The sequence below is a fragment of the Microtus oregoni genome, unplaced genomic scaffold (assembly GCF_018167655.1).
Source record: "Microtus oregoni isolate MIOR12 unplaced genomic scaffold, Mior012 000029F_ref0000214, whole genome shotgun sequence".
In the NCBI taxonomy this organism is placed as follows: domain Eukaryota; kingdom Metazoa; phylum Chordata; class Mammalia; order Rodentia; family Cricetidae; genus Microtus; species Microtus oregoni.
In genome coordinates this window covers 9,017,709-9,045,492 of record NW_024543088.1, presented here as the reverse complement: position 1 = coordinate 9,045,492, position 27,784 = coordinate 9,017,709, and the positions used below count along the sequence as shown (strand labels likewise).

The following is a 27,784-nucleotide window of genomic DNA, read 5'->3' as shown; positions in this document are numbered from 1 at the left end:
TGTTACTTATATCTCTGTATATTCTTAGGGGCTTCCTAGCACCCTTGTTTCCTATCCCATCTCCCTAGCTAGCTGTCATTTATCTCAGCTTTCTTCGGCTTCTTTTTTCTGTTCAACTAAAGAATGTTCATTTATTAACAACTTCAAAAATGAAAGTGTTCTTCCTCAAGGTTACCCTTGTTGTTCTTAATTTCTGGCTGGCTTTCTTGTCTGCGGGTTAGAGGGTAAAGACATTACGCGAGGAAGAAGACACAGACACGCGGCGGTCCCACGTGGGTGCACTTTTAATGGGGGAGGGGTAACTGCGGGCAGGTAAAAGGTGTGCGAACACAACAGGAAAGGGGGGAGAAGAGAGAAGGAGAGAGAGAGCTCATGGCGGCCCTCGCTTTTTAACGGGGAATGCAAAGGCTTCTGGGAATATGTCCGTAGTCCAGGAGAATGCTGGGAGCTGTAGTTCCGCAAAGGAACAACAACCCTTCTGCCATCTTCATTTCACCACGAATATTTCTGGAATGTTAGACCTGCATATAAGAGTCTCCATTCTACCCAAAAGGTTCCCTGCCAGCCACCACATGATTTTGGTCATGAATGTCATAATGTGTACAGAAGATGAATACCCCCCACTGCTTCTCTCCTCAATTCTGCTGACTTTATTAGACCCCACTATTTTGATTCTTGAGTTACTTACTGGTTTTGTTTTGTTCTTTTTTTTTTTTTTTTTGAGTGCTGTCCAATTTCTGTGGATAAACTAAAAACAAAGCATGCAAAAACAAAACAAACAAACAAAACCTCAAATAATCAGGCCAGAGTAAAAAGGGTTAACATTGCACAAACTACCCTCTAGATCAGTGGTTCTCAACCTGTGGGTTGTGACCCTTTTGAGACGTGGAACCACCTTTGCACAGGGGTCACACGTCAGATATTTACTGATTCATGACAGTAGCAAAGTTTCAGACCGAGGTGATGAAGTAGCAAGGAAAACAGATGTATGGCTGGGGGACAGCTCCGCATGAGGAAGTGTGGTAAAGGTCGCAGTGTTAGGAAGGTTGAGAACACTGCTCTGGAGAGTAACACAATTCTGATTCCTGTGAGCCATGTGTTCTTTTCCAAAATATTTCAATTCTGGTTGCTTTTATGTTGATACTTGTATTTTTCTGGATCCAGAGAGATGGCTTAAGAGTACTGGCTACCCTTGCAGAGGACCTAGGTTCAACACGCAGCTCACAAGTTTGTAACTCCAGTTCCAGAGAATCCAGTACCCTCTTCTGCCCTCACCAGTACACGCAGTGCACAACATATGTGCAGGTAAAACACCTGTACACATTAATAGTGGCAGATCCCATGTAACTATCTAGCAGCTTGTTTTGATTTGTTAATATTGTTTTTCAACTTATAAGAATTTTAACTAAGTGCCTTCCTGACTACTTGTTCAAAACTCTCTGCCTTTCTAGGATTCTGTTTTCCTTGCTTCTGTGTGTTCTGGCTTTACTTTGCAGCTAGGGATGCAGTTCAATGGGAAAATCGTGTGTGCCTGAGGCCCTGGCTCTATCTATATCCAGCATTGAAAGAAAATGACAAAACATATATTTTATTTATCTCCACCCAAATGTAAACAACACAAAGGCCAGAGTTTTTTGGTTTTTTAAATCTTTGTCAGTACCGGACGAGAAGCCCCAGGAGAGTCTGGGTTGGTTTGGTGGGGGAGGGGGCTTTTGCGGCAGGTCTTGCTTTCCAGCTTAAACTAGCCTTGAATTTAACAGTACTTCCCGAGCCTTCCAGGGCTGCCACTGCTGGTGTCCACCACCACAACAGACTAGGGGTCTTAGTAAATCCTGAGTGAGTGGGAGGAGGGGAGGGAGGGAGGGGGAGGAGGGGAGGGGGAGAGACAGGAGCGATAGACAAATATTTTGCTTTTGAATATATTTTGGTTGTGAAAGTTACCTAGAACTGTCAGAAAAGTAAATTAGTGTAGTCATTTGTGAAATAATAACATAAAACCAAGAGTTTTGATTGGGTTCTGAAAATCGAGAAATTAATATAATAGGGGTGCATACAGCCTCTTTGTATTTCTTGTCTGACAGCAAAATGTTCCGTTTCCCATCAATACATATTAGTCACGTGTGTTTTGAAAGGATGCTGTACCTGTGGCGTGTCTGCATGGATGCTGAACTGTGACATAGTGAGGATTTTCTGCCCCACATTAGAGCTGCCACTCCCACCGCTCACTTTCCTCATCCGAAGGCCCTCTGGTGGCATATGCGAATTATTCAGAGTAAGCACTAGGCTTTGGGTCCCTGACCTGAGCCCCTTGGCTGTTTACTGTGGGAAATCAGTGATGCCTTTGAAGTCTGGCCCAAAGCCAGTTTGATCTAATAATTTCCATCTACGTTAAGCTATAACTGGAAAAACTGAATAGTGTAGGTCTGTTCTTTTAATTATCAGTGCCTTTGATTCGCCTGGAAAACTGTGCCATTTCAGTTTAGATCTTGCTCATAGTTAGGGTAATGAAGTCTTAATGTGACTTTAATTATTACTGACATTGCCACCATGAGCCCATCTTGACGGGTTTAGTTCCACCTCATGTGTTTCCTTGTGTGGTTCTGATTGCAGAGAAGCACTTTCCTGCTGATTCCTTTGTGTGTGTTGGGGCAAGTTTGTTCCTCTGTAGCTTTGGTACTTTCTATGGAAAATATGAGGTTGTCTGGTAAATTCTGCCATGGAAACCCATCTGTTTATTCTGTTACAATCACTTGTGTTGAGATTGTGTTTTGAGACCATTGCAACTGCATATCCTATAAAGCACCTAAACTGGAAGCAGGAGAGAAAATCATTTGTTTCATTTATTATTATTACTATTATTATTATTATTATTAATTACTATTACTGGTTATTTTCAAGACAGGGTCTCACTAAGTATGTAGCTTTGGCTGGAAATCATTATGTAGACCAGATAAGCCTTGAACTCTTGGAGATCCACCTGCTCCACCTCCCAAGTGCAGGTATCAAAGGTGTGCACCACTACACCCGGCTGAGAAAATTCTCTTTGTTTACAGGTTGTAGTTTCAGTTGCTGTGAAAGTAATACTAACCCCACCATTCCTTTAGTATGTGGCTCTTACCTGGGAAGATAGGGATTTTCAGGTCAGATGTTTAGTGACAATAGAGCAAGCACAAGAAAGAAACAAAAGTCCCATACAGATTGGACTTAGAGCAGGTCTGTGGTGACCACAACTGGGGCAGCAGTAAAGACAACTGTGCTCCTCTGGGGCTGGAATGAAAGGAATGCGTGAGGGCAGCTCATTTCTAGCATCATTCTGATCAGTGAGTGACAGTCCTCTAGATCAGTGGCTCCTATACAGGTAAAGGCAGGAAGGAGCTGGGGAGGCCCAGGTGAGCCTCCTGGTCACCAGTCTAGTGGAATAGCACATCTGCCTAGCACTCCACCACCCTCTCCCTTTGGGAACTTGGAGTCAACTTCCTCTTAAGATACTTTGTGGCAGTGAGAAGTTACTCCACCTTGATCTGATAGGATGCTATCTATCTCTACTTCCCTCAGAGAGACCGAGGTTTGCAGGTATTTTAGTGGTATCAGTGACTGGTGACAGGGCCGGATTCTGAACTAGGACTCAAATTCAAATCAGTGCTTTGTTGATGACCTTTCTTGCCTTGGGTAATTTTGACCCAAAATTATAGAAGGTAGAAATTAAGAAAAGCTTTGAAAGAAATTTTATCAGTCCCTTGAAGATAATTTTAAAAGGATTTCTTCTAGGAATAAAACATTTGAAAGCTTTCATCTGTTAAAAGAAAATAGGCAACCATTTGATTAAAATTTGAGCCCTTGCCTTTGAGTGTATTTGAAGCAACATTTAAATACCTGTGTATCACCTCGGCTGATAATAGTAATGAAACCAAGGTACCGGACGCCATAGCTCCCTCCCCCGCCCCCACTGCTTGTCTGTCCTGTGATGCTGGTAAGTCTGTGGCATTCCCGGAGATGTTAGGAATGCCACTATTCAGCAGGCTGACAAGGCGTGCCCTGGGAAGGAGCCATGCGCTGTAGGCTGTTCTGCATGGAGTTCTTTACACAGAGATCTTTTTTGCGTTTTAAAGATAAGATCTAATATGTAGAAGACTGGCTTCAAACTCGATATATAACTGAGTTTGAACTTCAGCTCCAAGTAAATCTTTTTTTAAAGATACACAAATGAAGCTGGAGAGGGTAGTTCGGTGGTTAAGAGCACTTGGTACTTTTGCAGAGGACCCAGACAGATCCACTTCCCAGCACCCACAAGGTGATTAAGAGCTATCTGTAACTCCAGTTCAAAGGGAGCCAAAGCTTTCTCCTGGCCTCTGGGCACCAGGCACTCATGTGGCATACATTAAAAAAAATTACATGCAGACAAAAACCTGAGACACAAAATAATAAATACAATCCTTTAAAAATAGATAAAATGATAGGAGTTTCCAGGTTAAATTGCTATGGAATGGGCTTGTAAGATGGCTCAGTAGCTCTTGAGTGCAAAACCCAGATCCAAAGGTGGAAGGAAAGACTAATTCTCAAAGTTCCTCTGGCCTCCATATATTCGTTGTGACACAAGTGCATTTGCATGTGCGCGCGCACACACACACATGATGGTGATAAGTAAAATAAAAACAGATTAAATTGCAGTGTGTCTGAGTATGATCAGTAACTGGACACAGCTGATGTTTAAAGACAGGACGCCAGGGCTCAAGGGTACCAACGCTCTAGGGTACCACACAGTGAACACTTGATAAACGTAATGATTGAAAGAACATGCTATGCACTGGTCTGGTCACCCAGCTGACCTAGAGCTGGCTTCAATTTCAGCATGTCTAGCACCTTTGTTTAGCTTAACTAACTTTGTAGATTAGTAAATAGGGATACATCTAATGACAAGCGGCAACTTAAGAATAGGTCTAAATCGGGAAGCAGAGGCAGGCGGATCTCTGTGAGTTCGAGGCCAGCCTGGTCTACAAGAGCTAGTTCCAGGACAGGCTCCAAAGCCACAGAGAAACCCTGTCTCGAAAAACCAAAAAAAAAAAAAGAATAGGTCTAAATGATTTTTCAGATCCTTGCTGAAAGGGGACAGGAGATGAGTTTTGTGTCCATGAGAAAACTGTAAATGTGGGCTTGTTGGAACTCACTGTTGATGGCTTCCTAGTTCTTAGTCCTGTGTGTTAGGATAAAGGTTGATTAAGAGTAGAAGTTATCTGAAGCTCCCATATAACATGCTAAGTATTTTTATGCAGCCAAGGATCCAAAGACTTTTTCAGACAGAAAGAGGCCCTGGTGTTCCAGGAAGGCCTCCTCCATCAGCACCCTGAGTTCACTGTTACCATGCAAATGCCTGCGGCAGTTGCTCCATTCTTTTGACACAATTTCAAAGTTAGACTTCTGTCCGTGTGTCACCCTGGGCAAGGGGGTGGGAGTTCCGTGACAGAAGGCACCACTAGACCCTACCTTGTAAAGGACCTGCATCTTCCTCTAGCGCCATGCTGAGGCCCACTACATGGGCCTTTTGGGGACATTTTAAGATCTGACCTATAGCAGGCAGGGCTCATCCCAACAGGCTTCTCTTTTCAGTTTTTATTCTTGTGAAAAGAGACAGGCCCTTTTGAAAGAAGAGCCGCAGTATCTGCACCCATCACCCACCCTCCCTTTCCCAGGCAAGGTCCAATCACTTTCCTAACTTTGCTTACTCCTTCCAGTTGTCCAACATGCATGAGCTCATAACAGGCTGGAAACTGGAGAAACAGAAGTGCAGAAATGCAAGGATGCAAAGGAAGGGGAACCCAGAGAGGGAGTGTGGTGGTCAGCAAGGCTGCAAAGGAAGGGGAACCCAGAGAGGGAGTTTGGTGGTCAGCAAGGCTGCAAAGGAAGGGGAACCCAGAGAGGGGAGTGTGGTGGTCAGCAAGGCTGCAAAGGAAGGGGAACCCAGAGAGGGGAGTGTGGTGGTCAGCAAGGCTGGCAGGCAGGACCAGCTGAGTCAGCCCTTCCACATCAGACACAGAGCAGGATTTGGAGTTTGCCCTGCTGGGTTTCAGTCCTGCTTTGTTCCAATATTTCCTTACTATGCTTCCATTCCTCCCTTTTGGAATGTGAATTCTGCACTATTGTATGTTGAATGAAAGTATGTAATTTGCTTTTTTAATTTTATAGGAGATTGCAGTTAAGAGAGGTTGCCTTGAACCTCAGAGGAGATTTTGAACTTTGGAATTTTAAACTGAAAAATTATGAGGATTTTTGAAGTTGGATTAAGTGCATTTTTGCATTATGATATGGCTGCAAGCCTGTGGGGGCCAGAGAGGAGAATTTAATGGTTTGAATGAGACTGGCCCAGGTAGGCTCATACATTTGCTTGCTTCCCAGTGTGTGGAACTGTCTTGGTAAGGGTTAGGAAGTGGCTTGTTAGAGGAGGCATGTCACTGGGAGTGGGCTTTGAGGTTTCAAAAGCCTGTCCTGGTCTCAGTTAATTTCTCCCCCCCTCCCCCCCCCCCCCCCCGCCTCCTAATTGTTGCTAAGAATGTAAATTCTAAGCTACTGCTCCAGCACCGTGCCTGCCAGCCAGCGGTTGTGCTCCTTGTCATAATAATCATGAACTCACCCTCTAAACTGTCGCCCCATTAAACCCTTTCTTTAAGTTCCATGGTCATAGTGTCTCCTCACAGCAATAAGAAAGTTTATTTTGAGACAGGATCTCATGGTGTAGCACAAGGGAGCTCAGAACTATAACTACTCACATTTTTATTTTATTTTTATTATGATGATTTGTAATTTTCGGAGGAGGCAAAAAAAGGTTCCTTTTCACAAAAAGGTGAGTGATGGACTTACTGGTTTATAAACACATGAATGTTTAGCTTGAGCTACCAGTACAGTAGATGTGGATGCTTGAGCTCTTCAGCGATGTGTTAAACAGCTTTCTCCTTCAGGGATGTACATGTAGGTTCACGTGCTGTTGTAAGAAGAGATGACACAGAGCTCACTTCCCCTGTGATTGCTGTTTACAGACCAACAGTTCAGGAGTCCACCCAGGATGGGTGTTAACAAGATAGAGACCATGCCCACCCCCACAAGACCCTTCATGCTGCCTTCAAACCTCAAACCTCAGCAGCCATTGAGCTAGTTTTATTTGAATTTTGTCATCTCAGGAATGTTATAGACTCATATAGACTGAAAGGCTTTTGTCTTATTTATTTAAAATACAATTTTAAAAAGTTATGTGTTTACAGTGAACCTGTATGAGTTTATGTACAGGAGCCCAGGGAGGTGGGGGATGGTATTGGGTCCCCTGGAACTGGAGTTGAAGACAGTTGTGAGCTGCCGTGTAGGTGCTAGAACCTGAACCCGGGTCTTCTGCAAGAACAAGTGTTCTTAATGCAATTTCTTGTTGTTTTGTTTTGATGTGTTTTGGTTTTTTGTTTTGTTTTTCTTCTTTAAAGACGGGATTTCTCTGTGTAGATCTAGTCTTCCTGGAACTCATTCTGTAGACCAGGCTGGCCTCGAACTCACAGAGATCCGCCTGCCTCTGCCTCCCAAGTGTTGGGATTAAAGGCATGCGCCACCACCGCCCGGCCCCAGTCACACTCAATCTGGAGATTTGGTGGATTGCATCCGTGACTTTTTTTGCTGAGTAGTAGTTTATGGGACAAGTGTGTCACGGTTTGCTCAGCTGGTCAGTTATTGAAGGGTCTGTGGGTTACTCCTGTCATCTGCCCTTTGACATTTCTGTGGGAAGCGAGTGTTTTAGTTTCTCCACAATGATGCACAGGGATGTAGGTGTTGTGTCTATGGTAGTTGTGAGGTTTTGTTTGGATCCACTTTGCTTTCATACACTGTTTTCATTCCACAAATCCCAGAGTGGCTAAAGGGATTTTGAGGTCAATTTCACAAGCACTGCTTCATGAAAGGCAGCTGTCAAAGCTGAGCTGCGGTGTGGACTGTAGGGAGAGCTCGGTGCTGGCATCATGGAGAGCATTTTTCTTAGCCTTTGAGGTGAAGGAGCAACATTATTTGTTCTTTGTCTGTAAATTGCAGGATCAGTTCCAGCATGGTCATTGCTCTGTGGAGCCACAGTTTCCTCCTGTAGAGTCACATACTCCAGGCTCACCTAAGTCTCCTTTCAGTTGTTAGTATGTGCCAAGAAGTAGAAATGGGGAGCGGAACTGCTGTTGTTTAGCCGAACCCATACGGCCCCAGGCTGCCTCCTAACTGTGCTTACAGCCACAGACTAGTGCTTGGCACTGAACGCCAGTCAATGCAGAGACACAGGTCTGCTTGAGGTGCTCAGAATAAGGGACAGTTGAGTGTTCTTCCCTACACGGGACATTTATACCACCCCCTCTTAAAGCCTCTGGACATTGCGGAGGAGAAGAGGGAAAGGAGAAGGGCTGTGAAGTGCTCTGCTGCATGGCACATTCAGTGTGGTCAGGATTTCCCACCACTGTGGCTTCTGCAAGGGGCTGCACAAGATGGGCCCTGCCTGCATTCAGTCACGGATTGGGGAGGGGTTCCTGGGGCGCCACCCCTCCCTACAGAGCTGTTGGCTAGGACAGAGTCTGCAGGAGGTGCGATGCCTTTAATTGTGTGCTCACTGATGAGCCACCCGGGCTCCAATGGACAGTTCTAAACACAAATGACTCTGGTTAAACTCAGTGGGTCACAAAGTGAAGCAAAAAGATGTGAGTGTGGGAAAAGGACTAGTGGGGGTGGTTACAAAAGTGGGAGGGAGATAAAGAGGGTGGGCAAGAGAGTAACCAGAATGTTTGAAATTGTCCCCAAATTTAGTGAAATTTACCAAAAAGAAAGAAAGAAAAGAAAAGAAAGACACCGCCTTTCCCTTCCAGTAAGGGATGAGATACATAAGCAAATGCCGCACACAGAAGTTGTTAAGATGAAGGTGTGTGAAGAGCTGATGGGGAAGGAGCCACCCCAAGAGCTGGCAGGGTTCCGGAGAACCTTCAGGGTTCAGGGAGGGCATGGTGAGAAAAAAGGAGGATGAGAGAAGAGGGTTTTCTCCAGTGCTGGGCCTTGGTGAGTCAAAGGGACTACAGATGTTTCCCATGTGACATAATTGGTAGCACTGATGTTTGCCAGCACTTATATATGTGCACCCTGTGTGTGCAGTCCTGCAGAGGTCAGAAGAGGGAATCAGAACCCCTGGAGTTCAGATGGTTGTGAGCCACCACGTGGGTGGTGAGGTCAGAACCCAGGTACTCTGCAGGAACTAAAAAGCTCTTTAACTGTTGCTGCATCCCCAGCCCTTCATTCCACATGAGCTGAGCTGTGTTCTCTGTAGCAGACATAACAGATAAAAACTATCTTAAGTCTGTTTTCTGTCATTATAACAAAATACCTGAAGCTGACTACTTTATAAGGCAGGAAAGGTTCAAGAGCAGCATTCTCGTCTGTTGGCCCTGGTTACAGAACAGCAGAGAAAGGACAGGAAGTTGGTGACATGAGAAGCCAGAGAAATTCTGGACCAGGCTTGTTCTTGGACCCACTCACATTTGTGGGAACTAGCCAGGGTTCTGTGAGTGTTCAACTCTCCAGGATGTGTCCTCAGTACCAGAATGCCTTTCACCAAGCACCTCTCCAACACCATCATGCTGGGACCAAGCTCCCGGGTGTAGGGGCCTTTAAGGGATGGACACTCAGACAGTGACTGAGCTCTGAGTGTGTAAGGCTCATCCTGGACTCCACACAAAGGGGAGGGAATGGACCTGCCGAGCTGGCAGACTGGAGAGCCGTAGGGATTGGAAAGTGGGGCCAGGCCACCTTCCTTTGCTCAAAACTCACCTCATGTCACACTTCTCTTCCTGAGATCACTTCGTTCACCATCCACCAGTTGGAAGAGAGAAAGAATTGGGGTTTCTTCTCTTAGTAATTGCTAGTTGTTAGTTGTTAGAGCAATGACAGCCTGGTCCTGCCGTTCTATCGTATTCATTGCTAATGTGTAAGGAGTGCGTCCAGTGCTCACTGTTCTTTATACAGGCCCACTGCCACCACTGACAGGTAGGGAGCCTGGTCAGTGTCCAGCAAGGGCTTGACCCCTCCCCCCAGGCCCACTCAGGCTCTGTGCTCCTAACTGCTTATGCCAAGTTCAGTTTTGAGTGCGTGTTTATTCCGTGGCAGCAAAGACAAGTTTCTTGGGTGGGGGTAACGTAGTTGTTATTATGCTAATTTTCCTCATGAAAAGATTTTGTGATAAAATGGAAATAAGGAACTGAAGATATTTGGAGACATAGGGAACACTAAACATAGTAGTCTTAAGAGAAGTGTTTTCTTAGTCATTATGTGGGAGGCTACAGTACCATATATTTTGAGGAAAGAAGAATTAGAATAAGCACTATCACATGGAAGAAGAGCAAAAGATATGTGGATTTTCTTGCAGAGTAGGTGGAAACAAGAGGCTGTAGGAATTCTGAGTTAGTGGTATTGCTTTCTTCTTCTCATGCGTCCTGCACTGACAGAATAGCTGCCGTGTTCAGAGCATGAAGAACAAGACTCAGGAGCTCCCTCAGGAAGAATTTGCTGTCTTGATGGAAGGAGGGGGTCCACAAGTACTATTATTTTACTGGTTTTGGGGGAGGAATGATTTATCTGAGGTTGGATCAAGCTGACCTGCCTGAATCCCTCTCCCAATCCACGGCCATTCTTGTTAAATCTCTTAGAATGCTGGTGTTTGCTTTGGTTGGTTAATATAGGTGTATTTGACATACAGTCGTCTGATGTCGTCCAAGCCAGCTTTGAACTTGCCTCAGTCTCCCAAGTGGTGGGATTAGGAGTGTATGCTACTCTGCCCAACTTTATGTTGTTTTAAAATGAGTACTCTACATAAAATATCAGTTTCGGGGCTAGCAAGATGGCTCAGCGGGTGAAGGGATCTGTCTCCAAGCTTGGAGACTTGAGTTCAATCCCCAGGTTCCACATGGTTGAAAACTGACTCCCAGCTGGGTGGTAGTGATGCACACCTTTAATCCCAGCACTTGGGAGGCAGAGGCAGGTGGATCTCTGTGATTTCAAGGCCCTCCTAGTCTACAGAATGAGTTCCAGGACAGCCAGAGCTACACAGAGAAACCCTGTCCCCTCCCCCCGCAAAAAAAACTGACTCCCACAAATTGATGTTTGATCTCTACGTGTACACATTTGTGTGATTTACATGTATACACACACATTTATGTTCACACTAAATAGATAAGTGTTTGTTAAAATAGCAAAACTAGCACAGACCCCATAGTCCATGTGGCACCGCTCGTGCTGTCCTTGGTGAGGGGCTCTCAGGCTTAGATTTCCAAGAGATGTTTTTCTGCTTCTGTTTCCTGGCTGTGCCATGTGCCCCCTGGCCTCTCTGCCTTGTGTGGTGTACTTCTCTCCTGAGATGCCCTTATCCCACACTCACATCCCTGCTCTGACTGATGTATCCTATCACAACACAGAAGTATAGGGAGTTTTGTTTTGTTTTATCCTTTTGAAATATTTCCACAAAGCAAAACAGAGTTAAATGCCAATCTCTCCTTCTCTCTTGCATTCTTAGCCTATCCTGTGCTTGACTTAGAGTGTTCATCACGTGCAATTTTAATGATGGGTTTTCATAACCATCCTCCCTGCCTGCGTTCACTGCTCAGCACACATTGGAGGCTCAGCCAGTATCTGCCGAAGAGAGGCAGAGGACCTTTGCCTTTGGAGTTGCATTTTTAACCCCTAGTGCCTTAGAGCAGCATCCTCTTGGAGCCTCACCTCCAGGTGGAGGGTGTTGAGAGTCTGGTGTTAGTGAAGGCATGCACACACAGCTGCTCCGTTAAACATGACCAAAACAGATCTAATTTATAACCTTTCCTCTGTGTAATTCAATTGTAGCATTCTTTCCTTTGGAATAAGAAGTATTTAGAGCCGGGCGGTGGTGGCGCACGCCTTTAATCCCAGCACTCGGGAGGCAGAGGCAGGCGGATCTCTGTGAGTTCGAGGCCAGCCTGGTCTACAAGAGCTAGTTCCAGGACAGGAACCAAAAGCTACGGAGAAACCCTGTCTCGAAAAATCAAAAAAAAAAAAAAAAAAGAAGTATTTAGAGAGTTTGCACAGATGTTGTTTTTATGTGCTGTGATGTGACTTTCCCTTTATTTTGCGTAGGGAGACTATTGAAATTCTTTGTGTTTTGAAATGTATTTTTTCCATAATGTGGATGGAACAAAGATTTTTTTTTAACAAAGAATTTTTTTTTTTAGTTGACGAACAGAATTAGCCTTGACTACATTTAAGAAACACTGCTTTTATTAAAGGCTGTAGAGGGATCAGCTCAGAACAAGGTGGTGTAAGAGATGACAAAGCCGCACTGTTGTGCACTGGGGGATTGACATTCCCAGTGGGCAGTGGGTGCATGGGGGCTCCATTCAGTGGAGCGAGGCCGCATAATTGATTAATTAGCCTTGAGATTCCCAGTGGACAGTGAGGTGCGGGGGTTTGGGGACCTAATCAGTGGAGCAAGGCAGTATAATTGATTAATTAGCCTTCCCGCTGGATGGGGTGTAGGTGTAGGGGGACTCCAGTCGGAGGAAGAAGTCAGCTGTTGTCATGTTGTTCTGGGTGGCACCCGTTGCTTTCGCTTTGACTCACAAGTTCCTTCCTTGCCCACATCTTGGCAGAGTGAATCATTCTCACTCTTTCTTCCTTTCTCACCCAACTGGCAAATTAATTTCCTTTATTATTTTTATCACTGTTTTGTATCCAATAAACTTTTTTGCTGAAAACTTGTCTAATATTTTATTGATCCTTTTACCTACCTTAATCGATACTAATTACTTTTGTTTGTTTGTACTTGGCTTTAGTCACACGCGAACTCCCGACAGTTGGACCCATGAGCCTGCTGACTCTGCTGATCCAAGATGGGAACAACCAGTGATGAGATGGTGCCCGTGGAGCAGGCCTCCTCCTCCTCCTCCTCCCTAGACCCCCTGTGCTTTGAGTGTGGCCAGCAGCACTGGGCAAGAGAAAACCACTTATACAACTACCAGGGTGAAGTGGACGACGACCTTGTCTGCCACATTTGCCTTCAGCCCCTGCTGCAGCCGCTCGACACACCCTGTGGACACACGTTCTGCCACAAGTGCCTCAGAAACTTCCTACAAGAGAAAGATTTCTGCCCACTGGACCGCAAGAGACTTCATTTCAAGTTGTGTAAGAAATCTAGCATCCTGGTCCATAAACTTCTAGATAAGTTACTGGTTCTGTGTCCGTTTGCTTCCGTGTGCCAAGATGTGATGCAGCGCTGCGACCTGGAGGCACACCTTAAGAACAGGTAAGCACAAAGGAGCAGAAAGGGCACTAAGGAAGTGTTACAGAAGGGTGGCTATAACAGATAGTCAAGCACACGGCTCAGGAAGGGTGCCTCATGCCTATAAGCCCAGCATGACATGCAGAGGCAGGGGGATTGAGAGTTTGAGTTCTGCCTGGGCTACATGGTGAGACCCTGTCTCCAAAAAACTTACACACAGTAAAAAATAAAGCACCAGTGAATACATGAACCAAATCAAGTGAGAGATGCGATAAATTAGTTGCATTGGTCCGTACTTAATAATACATCTCAAGCATGAGTGTGAAAGCCACAGTGTACAAGTACCACTTAGTAATATTTTCTTCATCATACCATGCAATTTAAGCTCAAATGGGTGACAGGTGATAATACTAGATTCCTTTTACAAGGGAGTAAGGGAGTTTGGCATTAAAAAAAGAAACTAAATGAAAACATTCTTTTGTCTGGTTTATTTTGCTAAGGAAAAATTGTACATGAAGATTCGTATTGCAACATGGTGCATGGTTGGTGCATGGGAGTCAGTCTAAGAGCGGTGAAAGGCGTTTGAGGTTGCGCATGCCTTTGGCGGGCAGACCTCTGTGAGTTCCGGGCCAGTCTGGTCTAGGTAGTAAATATGCCTGTTACAAACAAAACAAACAGCAAAAAGAGTGGCGAAGGGTTAAATACACCACAGAACACCAACTCACAGCCAGTGAAAATGGCAATTTTATTGGGGAAAGTATAGAAACGTGTTGACTGTTTCAGTTTGCTGAACTCTCGAAGATTCTGTGTTGAGAGGTTTGACTGAATAAGAACAGCAATTAGAAAAGTAAATATTTAGGGCCGATTTTTGCTCTGATAAAAACATTTGTTTAAAATGTTAAGTAATTTATTTGGATAACTAGTTGGTGAGTCCTATAATTTGATTTTAGTAAGAAATGACCTCCAAAATAAATTATATAAACCTGGAGTTGGTGCCATAGCTCCTTGAATAAAGGCACTTACCACCCAGCCTGACCATCTGAGTTTGACCCCTGAAACCCACAGGGTAGAAAGAGAGAACCGACTCCTGCTGGCTGTTCTCTGACCTCCTCATGGACACCCACACATAATATACTCACTCACACACACGGGTATGCAAATAACAGCGCATGTCTGCAGACTCGCATGAAGCGTCAGAAATACATGGATTTGTTTCAAACATCAGTTCAAGTGGCTTGTGTCGTGTTGCCTTGCACATCGTACTGGATTCTGATGAATCACAGGTCTCATGTAGAATGATACACCAAATCATGGAACTAAAGATTGATCCAGTCCTTTCATCTCCCAGTGCATAAGGATTTAGAGCTAGTTAATATATGGTTAGGCTTAAACTCTGTTATCTTGTGTATGAATACCACATTACTCTACCCTGGAGTATGTCCACTGCTCTGCTATAGCAAGCATTCAGCATTTCATAGGCACGTGACTGGATGAATGTATTCTGTTCTAGGAGAACAGTGTTATAAAGGAATCTCATTCGTTAGAAATAACTGAATCGTGAGAAACTGAGGCATGGGGATTGAGAACATCATGTTTTGTTGGCATAGAGCTGAGGGCGAGGCCCAGTAGTAGCAGACTTGCCCAGCATGTACAAGACCATGGTTTCATCTCCTGCACTGAAGGGGGAAAAGTATTTAAAACTTGAAGTGTGGAGATGTATAGAGGAATTGCTTGAACCCAAGCTGTGTTGTCTAACACAGGGAGCCAAGAGAAGGCAGGATTAATAGAGACTTGGGAAAGCACATAGCGTGGCTGTATATTCTGTGTCTCCAACACCAGCAGGCATTGAGCTACCCACCAGAGACTTTTGAATGTGCTAATCTTGGTCAAGCCTAACTGCATGAATAGTTTCTTCTCCTCCGCCTCCTTCTTCTCTGTGATACATGTTTTGTTTTCTTGTTAAGTTAGCATACAAAGTACTCGCATGTGCCCTTTAGTCGGCGTCTTGTCTCAGAACTAGTCTTGGATTCCTTTGTGTTATACCAGATATGTATGATCAAGCAGTTGTGAAATTCGCCATCAGCGTCGTCTGTAAAGCACTTCCCCTTCCTACTCCCTCTTCCATCTCCCACACCTAACATTCAGAACGAGTGGTCATGCTTATATGGGGGTAAATAAGTTGTGCGCTTGGGCGCTCGTTTAAGACAAGGTTCAGAACTGGTTTCTTTGCTCCAGCCTTTTAGGAAGAAAAGAAAAACCCACGGAAAAGCTGGGAAGGCCTCAGCCTGGATAGTGTCAAGCAGCCTGTCTCTTGAGTGTGCCGCCTGCTGTCTGGGCTGTCGAGCTCACTGAATTTCCCGTTTCATTCACCACGCTTTTTAACTGTGGGGTTTCTCTGTTACGCCGCATGTTTCTCTGTTGATTGTTGCTGGTGAGATGTATTCTCCTGTTCACCTTCAGTCGCTCAGATGCAGTTGCCTTTAGTTCTTGGATAGTTACAAATTTAAGTCATTGCCTCTTTGTCCAGTATTGGGGCTTCCTTCTGTCAGTTTCCCTTCATTCTGTCTTTTCCTGTGCGTGGGCCTCACTTGTTTCTCTGACTCTTCATTTTGTATCGAGCACTTACATATTGTAGTGTGTCAACTCAGTGAGCTTCAGGCCTTTTGTGGCAGGCTCCTCCTGTGTACTGCAGGCTGTGGAACCCCCAGACCTGACTCAATCTCCAAGTGCTGGAATTATAGGCATGGGTCACCATGCTTAGCTTTATTTTATATAAGTACTGTGAATTAAACCGAGGACCTGATAGGCTAGGTGAACACTTTACCAGTGAGCTGTTTATCTCTGGCTTCTTTTGTTTTTGATTTTGAGAACAAGAGTAATTATTTGCCCGTGCTGGCTTTGAACTTACTCTGTAGCCCTAACCAGCCTTGAGCTTGTGATCTCAACCTCCTAAATATTAGAGGTCTATGCCACCAAGCTGTCCCCGACCCCTGCAATCGAGACAGAAGTTTTGGGATATTTTTTTTGGTGTGGGGGGGAGTTGTTTTATTTTTCAAGACAGGGTTTCTCTGTGTAACCCCTGCTGTCCTGGAACTCACTCTGTAGACCAGGCTGGCCTTGAACTCAGAGATTTGCCTGTCTCTGCCTCTCAGTGCTGAGATTAAAGGTGTGCATCACCACCACCAGCTCAGGGTTTTATTTTTTAACAAAAGCAGCTGGGCAGTAGTGGCGCATGCCTTTAATCCCAGCCCTCAGAGGCAGGAGGATCTCTGTGAGTTTGAAGCCAGCCTGGTCTAGGACAGGCTCCAAAGTTACATAAAAACCTCGTCTCAAAGAACAAAAACAAAACAAAAAGCTACTGTGAGATGCCTAGGCTGTTTATACTGGGCCAGTGCCGAGTTGTTCTGGTGGGCAGCGGTACAGGGGAGTCTTCTAGGAAACCAGACAGGCCCATGAACACTTCTCTGAGCACAGGGCTATTGAAGATGCTGTGACCTGCTGGTCATTGCTTTCGATTGCTACTGAAGGCCTACAGCTTCCCAGTGTGGCATGCAGCTGAGGAGCTAGGGCTAGTAGCAAGGCTAGTCATGTGCAGAGTCTTTCCTTCTTCCTGGGAGTCAAGCACCTTGAGAGAAAGAGTGAGCTCGCACACGGAGCTCAGAGGATGGCCTCAGGCGGTAGTACTCACCCCTGACCTTCTTTCAGACAGGGTCCTCTCTTTGTCGACTCTGGTGAAGGCCAAGCTTGCACGTTTCTGATGACTCACACACGTACACACATACACACACACACACACACACACACACACACACACACACACACACGTGTGTACACCCTTTCTGGGATTACAGACACTCCCCCAGTGCTGGGTTTTATTAGGTTCTGGGGATCTGAACTCAGATCTTCAGATTTGCCTGGCTTAAGCACTTTACCGGCCGAGCCGTCTCCCCAACCCACCAGCCACCTTTCTTAAATAAATGCTTTCTTGACCACTATCACCTTTTGCCTTGTTTCCAGAATTCAAACGTAGTTGGTTCTGATGATTTCTCCAGTCTTCTCATTGCTTTTATGGAGGGGAGACTTCAGACACCCTTGCTGTGCCATTTTGCTATCTGTCACATTGGTTTTGTTTGTGTTATCTGTCTTTATTATATTCTAAGCCACTCACACTATTTCATATTCATGAAGGACCTGGAGTAGCATGGACCTTAACAAGTATCCCTTTACCATCTCACAACCATTGCTACTGATACTGCTGATACTTCATTGTGCCTTTTGCCACACTGTGCCTCCTAATGCTCCTGTGTACCTCATAGCAGGGAGTGTGTCTCTGTGGCATAAAACAAGTTACTTTGCATGTGATTTCTTCAGAGTGCTAGAATAATGAAGCAGATGCATGACCTATAGGAAAGAAAAATCCCTCTGTTTGGGCTCTTTGCTGCTAAATGAGCCCTTTGGTTTTATTTTAATCAGGGGTTGGGGTAGACCTGCGCATTTGAAGTCCCCGAGGAGGGGCAGCCCACAGCTTGTGGCTGACTGCACTGCTCCTACCAACTACTGCCTCAAAGCTCTGCTTGGACAAGTGTGTTTCAGCCCATATATCTCCTGATCAAATTCAATGCCGCATGCATTTCTAGCCGTTTGGTTTACTTACTGTTTTAAGCCCTCTATACTAGTTTCCTGCATTCACTAGGTCGCCCCCTCTAATGCTAGCTGGTGTCTGCATTATTGTTGAGTGCTCCATCTCCAGTGTTTCCAAAGCCAGCTTTAGACTGGGACTTAAACATCCTCTTGCCTCAGCTACTAATTAGCTGGGGTGACCCTCTCCACACCTGACTCTGCGCGGGTGACCCTCTCCCACACCTGACTCTGCACAGGTGACCCTCTCCCACACCTGACTCTGCACAGGTGACCCTCTCCACACCTGACTCTGCACAGGTGACCCTCTCCACACCTGACTCTGCACAGGTGACCCTCTCCCACACCTGACTCTGCACGGGTGACCCTCTCCACACCTGACTCTGCGCAGGTGACCCTCTCCCACACCTGACTCTGCGCAGGTGACCCTCTCCCACACCTGACTCTGCACAGGTGACCCTCTCCACACCTGACTCTGCGCGGGTGACCCTCTAACACACCTGACTCTGCACAGGTGACCCTCTCCCACACCTGACTCTGCACAGGTGACCCTCTCCCACACCTGACTCTGCTCGGGTGACCCTCTCCCACACCTGACTCTGCACAGGTGACCCTCTCCCACACCTGACTCTGCTCGGGTGACCCTCTCCCACACCTGACTCTGCACGGGTGACCCTCTCCCACACCTGACTCTGCGCGGGTGACCCTGTCCACACCTGACTCTGCTCAGGTGACCCTCTCCCACACCTGACTCTGCGCGGGTGACCCTGTCCACACCTGACTCTGCGCGGGTGACCCTCTCCCACACCTGACTCTGCACAGGTGACCCTCTCCCACACCTGACTCTGCGCGGGTGACCCTCTCCCACACCTGACTCTGCACAGGTGACCCTCTCCCACACCTGACTCTGCACAGGTGACCCTCTCCACACCTGACTCTGCGCAGGTGACCCTCTCCCACACCTGACTCTGCGCAGGTGACCCTCTCCCACACCTGACTCTGCACAGGTGACCCTCTCCACACCTGACTCTGCGCGGGTGACCCTCTACCACACCTGACTCTGCACAGGTGACCCTCTCCCACACCTGACTCTGCACAGGTGACCCTCTCCCACACCTGACTCTGCTCGGGTGACCCTCTCCCACACCTGACTCTGCACAGGTGACCCTCTCCACACCTGACTCTGCACAGGTGACCCTCTCCACACCTGACTCTGCACAGGTGACCCTCTCCACACCTGACTCTGCACAGGTGACCCTCTCCCACACCTGACTCTGCACAGGTGACCCTCTCCCACACCTGACTCTGCACAGGTGACCCTCTCCCACACCTGACTCTGCACGGGTGACCCTCTCCACACCTGACTCTGCGCAGGTGACCCTCTCCCACACCTGACTCTGCGCAGGTGACCCTCTCCCACACCTGACTCTGCACAGGTGACCCTCTCCACACCTGACTCTGCGCGGGTGACCCTCTACCACACCTGACTCTGCACGGGTGACCCTCTCCCACACCTGACTCTGCACAGGTGACCCTCTCCCACACCTGACTCTGCTCGGGTGACCCTCTCCCACACCTGACTCTGCACAGGTGACCCTCTCCCACACCTGACTCTGCTCGGGTGACCCTCTCCCACACCTGACTCTGCACGGGTGACCCTCTCCCACACCTGACTCTGCGCGGGTGACCCTGTCCACACCTGACTCTGCTCAGGTGACCCTCTCCCACACCTGACTCTGCGCGGGTGACCCTGTCCACACCTGACTCTGCGCGGGTGACCCTCTCCCACACCTGACTCTGCACAGGTGACCCTCTCCCACACCTGACTCTGCGCGGGTGACCCTCTCCCACACCTGACTCTGCACAGGTGACCCTCTCCCACACCTGACTCTGCACAGGTGACCCTCTCCCACACCTGACTCTGCTCGGGTGACCCTCTCCCACACCTGACTCTGCTCGGGTGACCCTCTCCCACACCTGACTCTGCGCGGGTGACCCTCTCCCACACCTGACTCTGCGCGGGTGACCCTGTCCACACCTGACTCTGCTCGGGTGACCCTCTCCCACACCTGACTCTGCGTGGGTGACCCTGTCCACACCTGACTCTGCGCGGGTGACCCTCTCCCACACCTGACTCTGCGCGGGTGACCCTCTCCACACCTGACTCTGCTCGGGTGACCCTCTCCCACACCTGACTCTGCACAGGTGACCCTCTCCCACACCTGACTCTGCACAGGTGACCCTCTCCCACACCTGACTCTGCACAGGTGACCCTCTCCCACACCTGACTCTGCACGGGTGACCCTCTCCACACCTGACTCTGCTCGGGTGACCCTCTCCCACACCTGACTCTGCTCGGGTGACCCTCTCCCACACCTGACTCTGCGCGGGTGACCCTGTCCACACCTGACTCTGCGCGGGTGACCCTCTCCCACACCTGACTCTGCACGGGTGACCCTCTCCACACCTGACTCTGCACAGGTGACCCTCTCCCACACCTGACTCTGCACAGGTGACCCTCTCCCACACCTGACTCTGCACAGGTGACCCTCTCCACACCTGACTCTGCGTGGGTAACCCTCTCCCACACCTGACTCTGCTCGGGTGACCCTCTCCCACACCTGACTCTGCACAGGTGACCCTCTCCCACACCTGACTCTGCACAGGTGACCCTCTCCACACCTGACTCTGCGCGGGTGACCCTCTCCCACACCTGACTCTGCGCGGGTGACACTCTCCCACACCTGACTCTGCGCGGGTGACCCTCTCCACACCTGACTCTGCGCGGGTGACCCTGTCCACACCTGACTCTGCGCGGGTGACCCTGTCCACACCTGACTCTGCGTGGGTGACCCTCTCCACACCTGACTCTGCGCGGGTGACCCTCTCCCACACCTGACTCTGCGCGGGTGACCCTCTCCCACACCTGACTCTGCACGGGTGACCCTCTCCCACACCTGACTCTGCACGGGTGACCCTCTCCACACCTGACTCTGCACAGATGACCCTCTCCCACACCTGACTCTGCTCGGGTGACCCTCTCCCACACCTGACTCTGCGCGGGTGACCCTCTCCCACACCTGACTCTGCGCGGGTGACCCTGTCCACACCTGACTCTGCTCGGGTGACCCTCTCCCACACCTGACTCTGCGTGGGTGACCCTCTCCCACACCTGACTCTGCGCGGGTGACCCTGTCCACACCTGACTCTGCGCGGGTGACCCTCTCCCACACCTGACTCTGCACAGGTGACCCTCTCCCACACCTGACTCTGCACAGGTGACCCTCTCCCACACCTGACTCTGCACAGGTGACCCTCTCCCACACCTGACTCTGCACGGGTGACCCTCTCCACACCTGACTCTGCTCGGGTGACCCTCTCCCACACCTGACTCTGCTCGGGTGACCCTCTCCCACACCTGACTCTGCGCGGGTGACCCTGTCCACACCTGACTCTGCGCGGGTGACCCTCTCCCACACCTGACTCTGCACGGGTGACCCTCTCCACACCTGACTCTGCACAGGTGACCCTCTCCCACACCTGACTCTGCACAGGTGACCCTCTCCCACACCTGACTCTGCACAGGTGACCCTCTCCACACCTGACTCTGCATGGGTGACCCTCTCCCACACCTGACTCTGCTCGGGTGACCCTCTCCCACACCTGACTCTGCACAGGTGACCCTCTCCCACACCTGACTCTGCACGGGTGACCCTCTCCACACCTGACTCTGCTCGGGTGACCCTCTCCCACACCTGACTCTGCTCGGGTGACCCTCTCCCACACCTGACTCTGCGCGGGTGACCCTCTCCCACACCTGACTCTGCGCGGGTGACCCTGTCCACACCTGACTCTGCTCGGGTGACCCTCTCCCACACCTGACTCTGCGCGGGTGACCCTGTCCACACCTGACTCTGCGCGGGTGACCCTCTCCCACACCTGACTCTGCGCGGGTGACCCTCTCCACACCTGACTCTGCACGGGTGACCCTCTCCCACACCTGACTCTGCTCGGGTGACCCTCTCCCACACCTGACTCTGCACGGGTGACCCTCTCCCACACCTGACTCTGCACAGGTGACCCTCTCCCACACCTGACTCTGCACGGGTGACCCTCTCCACACCTGACTCTGCCCGGGTGACCCTCTCCCACACCTGACTCTGCTCGGGTGACCCTCTCCCACACCTGACTCTGCGCGGGTGACCCTGTCCACACCTGACTCTGCGCGGGTGACCCTCTCCCACACCTGACTCTGCACGGGTGAACCTCTCCACACCTGACTCTGCACGGGTGACCCTCTCCCACACCTGACTCTGCACGGGTGACCCTCTCCCACACCTGACTCTGCACAGGTGACCCTCTCCACACCTGACTCTGCGCGGGTGACCCTCTCCCACACCTGACTCTGCGCGGGTGACCCTCTCCCACACCTGACTCTGCGCGGGTGACCCTCTCCACACCTGACTCTGCGCGGGTGACCCTCTCCACACCTGACTCTGCGCGGGTGACCCTGTCCACACCTGACTCTGCGTGGGTGACCCTCTCTACACCTGACTCTGCGCGGGTGACCCTGTCCACACCTGACTCTGCGTGGGTGACCCTCTCCCACACCTGACTCTGCGTGGGTGACCCTCTCCACACCTGACTCTGTGTGGGTGACCCTCTCCCACACCTGACTCTGCGCGGGCGACCCTCTCCACACCTGACTCTGCACAGGTGACCCTCTCCCACACCTGACTCTGCACAGGTGACCCTCTCCCACACCTGACTCTGAGCAGGCGACCCTCTCCACACCTTACTCTGCGTGGGTGACCCTCTCCCACACCTGACTCTGCGCGGGTGACCCTCTCCACACCTGACTCTGCGTGGGTGACCCTGTCCCACACCTGTGCCTTCGAGGTTTGGGGTGCTCTTGTTTTGGTTTGTGTGCATATGTGTGTGTAGAGCCAGAGGACAGCCTTGGCTCACCACCCAGGGCACTGGCCACTTGCTTGTTTGTTTTTTTCTTTGTTTGTTTTATTTTGTTTGCTCGATTTTGAGGCAGAGTTTCTCGCTGGCCAGCAAACTTCAGAAAGCTGCCTGGCTTCCTGGCTTGGTAATCCCAGCACTGGGGTTATGAAAGTGCACCACCACACCCGTTTTGTTATAATATGGGTTCTGCAATCCAACTCACATCTTCCCTCTCATAAGGAAGCCCTTTACCAAAGCTTTCTCATTCTAGCACTGGCTTGGCTTTCTTTCCTGTTTGTTTCTTTGAAAACAGGATCTCCAAGTCAGTAGGTTGCCTTTGGCTTTGTGGGAGCCTAGACAGTTTGGATGTTCACCTTCCTAGATATGGACGGAGGGGGGAGGACCTAGGACTTACCACAAGCAGGGAACCCGGACTGCTCTGTGAACTGGAGAGGGAGGGGGAGAGGAGTGGGGGGAGGGGGAGAAGGGTGGGAGGAGGGAGAGAAGGGTGGGAAGAGGGGGAGGGAAATGGGAGGCTGGGAGGAGGTGGAAACTTGTTTTTTTTGTTTATGTTTTTTTTTCTTCTTTTCTCAATAAAAAAAAAAAAGAAAGAAAACAGGATCTCCAAAGAGGGAGACTCTGACTAGCCTGGAATTCCCTTTCTAGACCAGACTGGCCTTGAACTCAAGAGAGCTGCCTGCCTTGTCCTCAGTGCTTGGTGCTTCCTCAGCTTGCTTTTTGTTTTTGTTGTGAGATTTAGGGTCTGTGTGTGTTGAGAGGAGATCTCCCTTAACCTGCTGGCTTTGAGCTAAGTACAAGGAGGACAGCCTTGGACTCTTGATCCCTCTGCCTGCACCTCTTAATGCTGTGATTATAAGCACTTGCCACCACACCCACCTTGACTTTTTGACGATCCCATAGGTCTGTTTAGCCCTAATATTCCGTAGTGGCGTTTTGAAGTACTTGTTGGTAGAAAAAACTCAGTTTGTTTTTAAAGGACTTAAAAAGAATTCCACACAAATAAACTTAGTATTGCTATTGAGAAAAAAAGCCGAAAGCCTTTGAAATCTGATCTGAGGGTTCTTGGACTGTATCTCTGCAATTCAATTGCTTTTGTGATGTTGACTTAGCTGAGTTTTCAGTGTCCTGTGTACTAATAGAACAGTTGTGCGGATGCAGGAGTTGGTGTACATCACGGTGTTACACAGGGACCACCAGAGTGTGGCCTCCTTGTGCTTCCGTACTATGTAGCAAGCGAGGATGGCTCTGACCAGGCTGTGGTTGTGAGCTTTTCTGTGTTTGAGCCTGCTCTGAGCTGCTCCCCCCTTGGGCTTTTAACAGCTCTGCTGTGCGTTTTGCATGTGAAATTCACCTCTGTAAAGTGTATGCTTCAGCGCCTCTTTTGTGTATTCCCAGTACTGTGTGTCATCCAGGTTCTAGAACATTACAACAACTGGAAAGGAGTCTGAAACCCATTAGCAGTCTCTCCTCCTCACACACCCAGGTTTTGTTTTTTGTTGTTGTTGTTGTTGTTGTTTTAAAAACAAAACAAAACACAGCAGTCACTTTATTCTGTACTTTACAAACCCACAAGGAAGAAGTCCTCGAGGGGAAGGTGTCCAGAGTCTGAAGAAGGAAAGGGGACAGTCAGGAACAAGCCCGCTCATCTGGGGCCCCAGGCAGATGCTAGGTCCAGGCCTGCACAGTAAGGCCTTGCATGCCGGCTGCACAAAAGCTCAGAGAGTGGCCTGAGAGTATTTCAGCCCTGAGACTGTTGTCATTTGATGGGCAGCCCCCAGCAACGGCTTCAACGGAAGTGGACTTTTGCCAGGCCAGGGAAGTGGCCAACAGCAGGCAAGGCCACCCGTCTAGGAGCTTCAGAATGCTCTCCCGCTCCTTCAGGGTCTTCCAGGCCTGGTCCTTTTCCTTCTTCGTGGGGGTGCGCTTCTTCTGCCGGGCAGCCATGATCTTGCGAAAGGCATCCATGACCTCATTGTCGGCCATGCGGACCTGCTGCCTCAGCTCCTGCCGGCTCACCTCTTCCTTCGCCAACCTCAGCAGGTCATGCTTCTTGGTCCGGTTGTGTGCACTGAGTGCCTTCAGCTCCGCCTGTCGTTTGCGCAGCTCAGCAAGGACCTCATCCTCTGAGTCCTCAGCAGGCCGGTCCTCGGACTCCAGGAGGCCCTGGGCAATCAGCTCCTCCTTGATGCGGCTCTCCAGGGACTTGGTATATGGCACACTGAAGGGCTTGTTCTGATTTCGGGGAGAGGTGCTTGCTCCATCAGCCCCTGATTCTTTCCCAGACATGTCAGGAATAGGAGAGTCCTCCATAGGGGAAATAATATTTTCCTCCACCAGGGCCTGCAGCAAGCGCTGTGTCAGGGCACCAAAGGGACACCCATCTTCTGGCTGCTCATGCTGAGCCTCAGACTTCTTCAGCAGGGCATCCACATCTTTTGTGTCCAGTTCAGTCAGTGGTCCCATGAGGCCTTTCTTCTTATCAGCCACGGCTGCTGCCCAAGCCCCATCCTTCTGCTCCTCTAGCAGATCTTCCTGGGCCCAGCGCTGGGAGTAGTGTTTCCCTAGTGAAGGAATCTTGTAATGTTCAGCTTCATCTTCAGGGGGCTTCAGGAGCTCCTCTAGTGTTCGGACCTCCTCACTGGTGATATCGGCACAGTAGGGCTCCACAGAGGCCCAGAACCTGTTGGGAGCATCATTCTTGGGGATCCGAGGCACGTCGATTGGGTCATCAGTGAATTCATATTCCTGGATCTTGGGTTGAACATTTTTGGATTTGGGTCGTCCTGGGCCAGGACCTGACCCGTGTCCTGCCTTCCCTTCCAGTTTCTGCTTCTTGGGCTTCCCATGTTTTGGAGGAGCACCAAGCTCATGGTCTCGACCCAGCTTCAGGAATCGTCGGTCACCTTTCTTATCCTGCCAGTCAGTAAGGATCTGGGTTTCAGCTTCCAGTACACACAGCCGCCGGCTAGCAGAGGACAGCAGGGTCTCAAGCTCCAGCTGCAGGGTGTCCAGCTCCTCAATCCCAATCCCATCGTCCTCAGTGCGGGCCAGCACTGCTGTGTACCGGGGACAGACCTTCAGGTGGTCCACAGACTTGAAATCATGGAATTGCAATGGGCAGTCCTTCAGCTCACTCATGGCCCAGGAGATGGGACCCTGGAAAACTCCCTGGAATGTTCTGAGGATTAAGAAGTGATGCTCGTCAAATGCCCAGTTCAGTGCCTGGCACAGAAGTCCACACCCAGGTTTTGATCAAGCTGCCCTAACTTAAGTTCTCCACTTGTAACTGTAATGTCCAGTGTTTATTTTTTGGAGGATGTGGTTGTTGTGCTAGTTATGCTGGCTAGTGTTTTACCAGCTTCACACAAGCTGAGGGTACATGGGAAGAGGGACCCTCTCCTGAGGAACTGCTTCCATCAGGCTGCTCTGTAGGCAAGTCTGTGCAGCGTTTTCATGATTAAGGATTGATGTGGGCAGTGCCACCCCTGGTGCAGGTGGGCCCTGGATTGTATAAAAGGCAAATTGAGCAAGCCATGGAGAGCAAATGTTTCTCCATGGCCTCTGCTTCAGTTCCTGCCTCCAGTGTCCTGCCCTGACTTCCCTCGGTGATGGACTCTAAACAAAAGGGGAAATAAGCCCTCTCCTCCCTGAGTTGCTTTTGGCTGTGACAGAAACGCTTGTGTTAGCCAAGCAGTTCTGAGCTGCTGCTCCCTCTTTCTGTGGAACTCCCCACCTTGCTGCCTCCTGTGAGTGCTGGGGCACAGACAGACACCACCAGCTGCCTTCTGATGTCAAATCAGACTGACACTTTTTGATCCTTGTGTTTTGCAAGATTGTGTCCCTGGGATTGAAACTAGGACCTCAGCCATGCTAGACAAAAGCTCTGCCTCTGTGCCACACCCAAGCCACTGGGTCTATCCATTTGTCCCTTTGGAGAACTTGTCTCATGTTGGCTTTTTCTTTGTGGGCCCTCTTTTCTGCCTTGATTGCTTTGCTGTCTTCCGCTCACAGTCTCCTGCATGATGGCTCTGTCGTGGTCTCCTGAACTGTGGCCCATCCTGTTAGTATGGGTGTTCCCAAAGCTTCTATCTATAGACTTCCTCCCCTGACACTGGCCAAACGAAGTCATTTTCCCATGTTTTTACGTGATACCATTTTAGTCTTTCCTGTTCTGCGGGTGGCTTCCTGTTGTTAAGCGTTTGCTGTCCCATCAGAAATGTGAGCATGCTTGCTTCTTCCCTCTAGCAAGCTTAACTTTTCCATTTTAAAATTAATTTTTACTGCATTTAATAGCTATAGGATAGGTGTTGTTTTCCTTGTACGGCTCTTCGCTTGGCTAACTCTGTTCATGTAGACCAGGTTGGCCTCCTGAGTGTAGGACCAAAGGCATGCACTGCCATTGAAGACCAGCTGTTACCCATGTGGGTGCTTGTGTGTGACATGTATTTTGGAAATTAAATCTTTTTAGTTTTTTTCTTTGAGATTAGAGTCTCACTATGTAGACCAGGCTGGCCTTGAATTCAGAGATCCCTTCCACTGTCTCCTGTGTACCTGGATTAAAGGTATCCATCATTTCTGGCTTTAAAAAGATGTTTTAGGTTATCATATAGAGTAATGGGTTTCTCATGGCATTTCCATACTAGAGTAGTCATAAATAGAAGAAAATATAATGGTATGTTATTATGTTTTGTTCTTATTCATATTCCTCCAGGACTGTCCTCCTCCTCCTGTTGTGCCCCTTCCTGCCAAGTAGCCCTGCTCTCATGCCACATGTATTCCGTTACGTGCCCTTCCTTCCTTCCCCTCCCCTAAGATTTCTGGCTACCTTCTCATGGCCTCTTTTTACTGCCATGACCTATATATACATGGGATTCTCATGGAAGAGAA

At 49.1% G+C, this 27,784-nt stretch overlaps 2 protein-coding genes across 4 annotated transcripts in view; one reads left to right on the top strand and one right to left on the bottom strand.

Annotated features, from left to right (window-relative positions):
- Positions 1 to 27,784, top strand: part of Lnx2 (ligand of numb-protein X 2) — a 68,457-nt gene that overhangs the window by 23,942 nt on the left and 16,731 nt on the right. For all 3 annotated transcript variants that reach the window (XM_041677885.1, XM_041677883.1, XM_041677884.1), the window contains exon 2: positions 12,843 to 13,312. In XM_041677885.1, coding sequence (XP_041533819.1) covers positions 12,900 to 13,312 — 413 coding nt within the window. In that variant the 5' untranslated portion in view covers positions 12,843 to 12,899. The remainder of the gene's footprint in view (positions 1 to 12,842; positions 13,313 to 27,784) is intronic.
- Positions 24,481 to 26,250, bottom strand: LOC121464786 (transcriptional adapter 3-like). The gene has a single exon (XM_041677886.1). The coding sequence runs from the start codon at positions 26,033 to 26,035 to the stop codon at positions 24,563 to 24,565; it is 1,473 nt and encodes a 490-aa protein (XP_041533820.1). The 5' UTR covers positions 26,036 to 26,250; the 3' UTR covers positions 24,481 to 24,562.

Excerpts from the sequence above, each read along its gene's own strand:
- LOC121464786 (XM_041677886.1), bottom strand. The coding sequence starts at position 26,035 with ATGAGTGAGCTGAAGGACTGCCCATTGCAATTCCATGATTTCAAGTCT.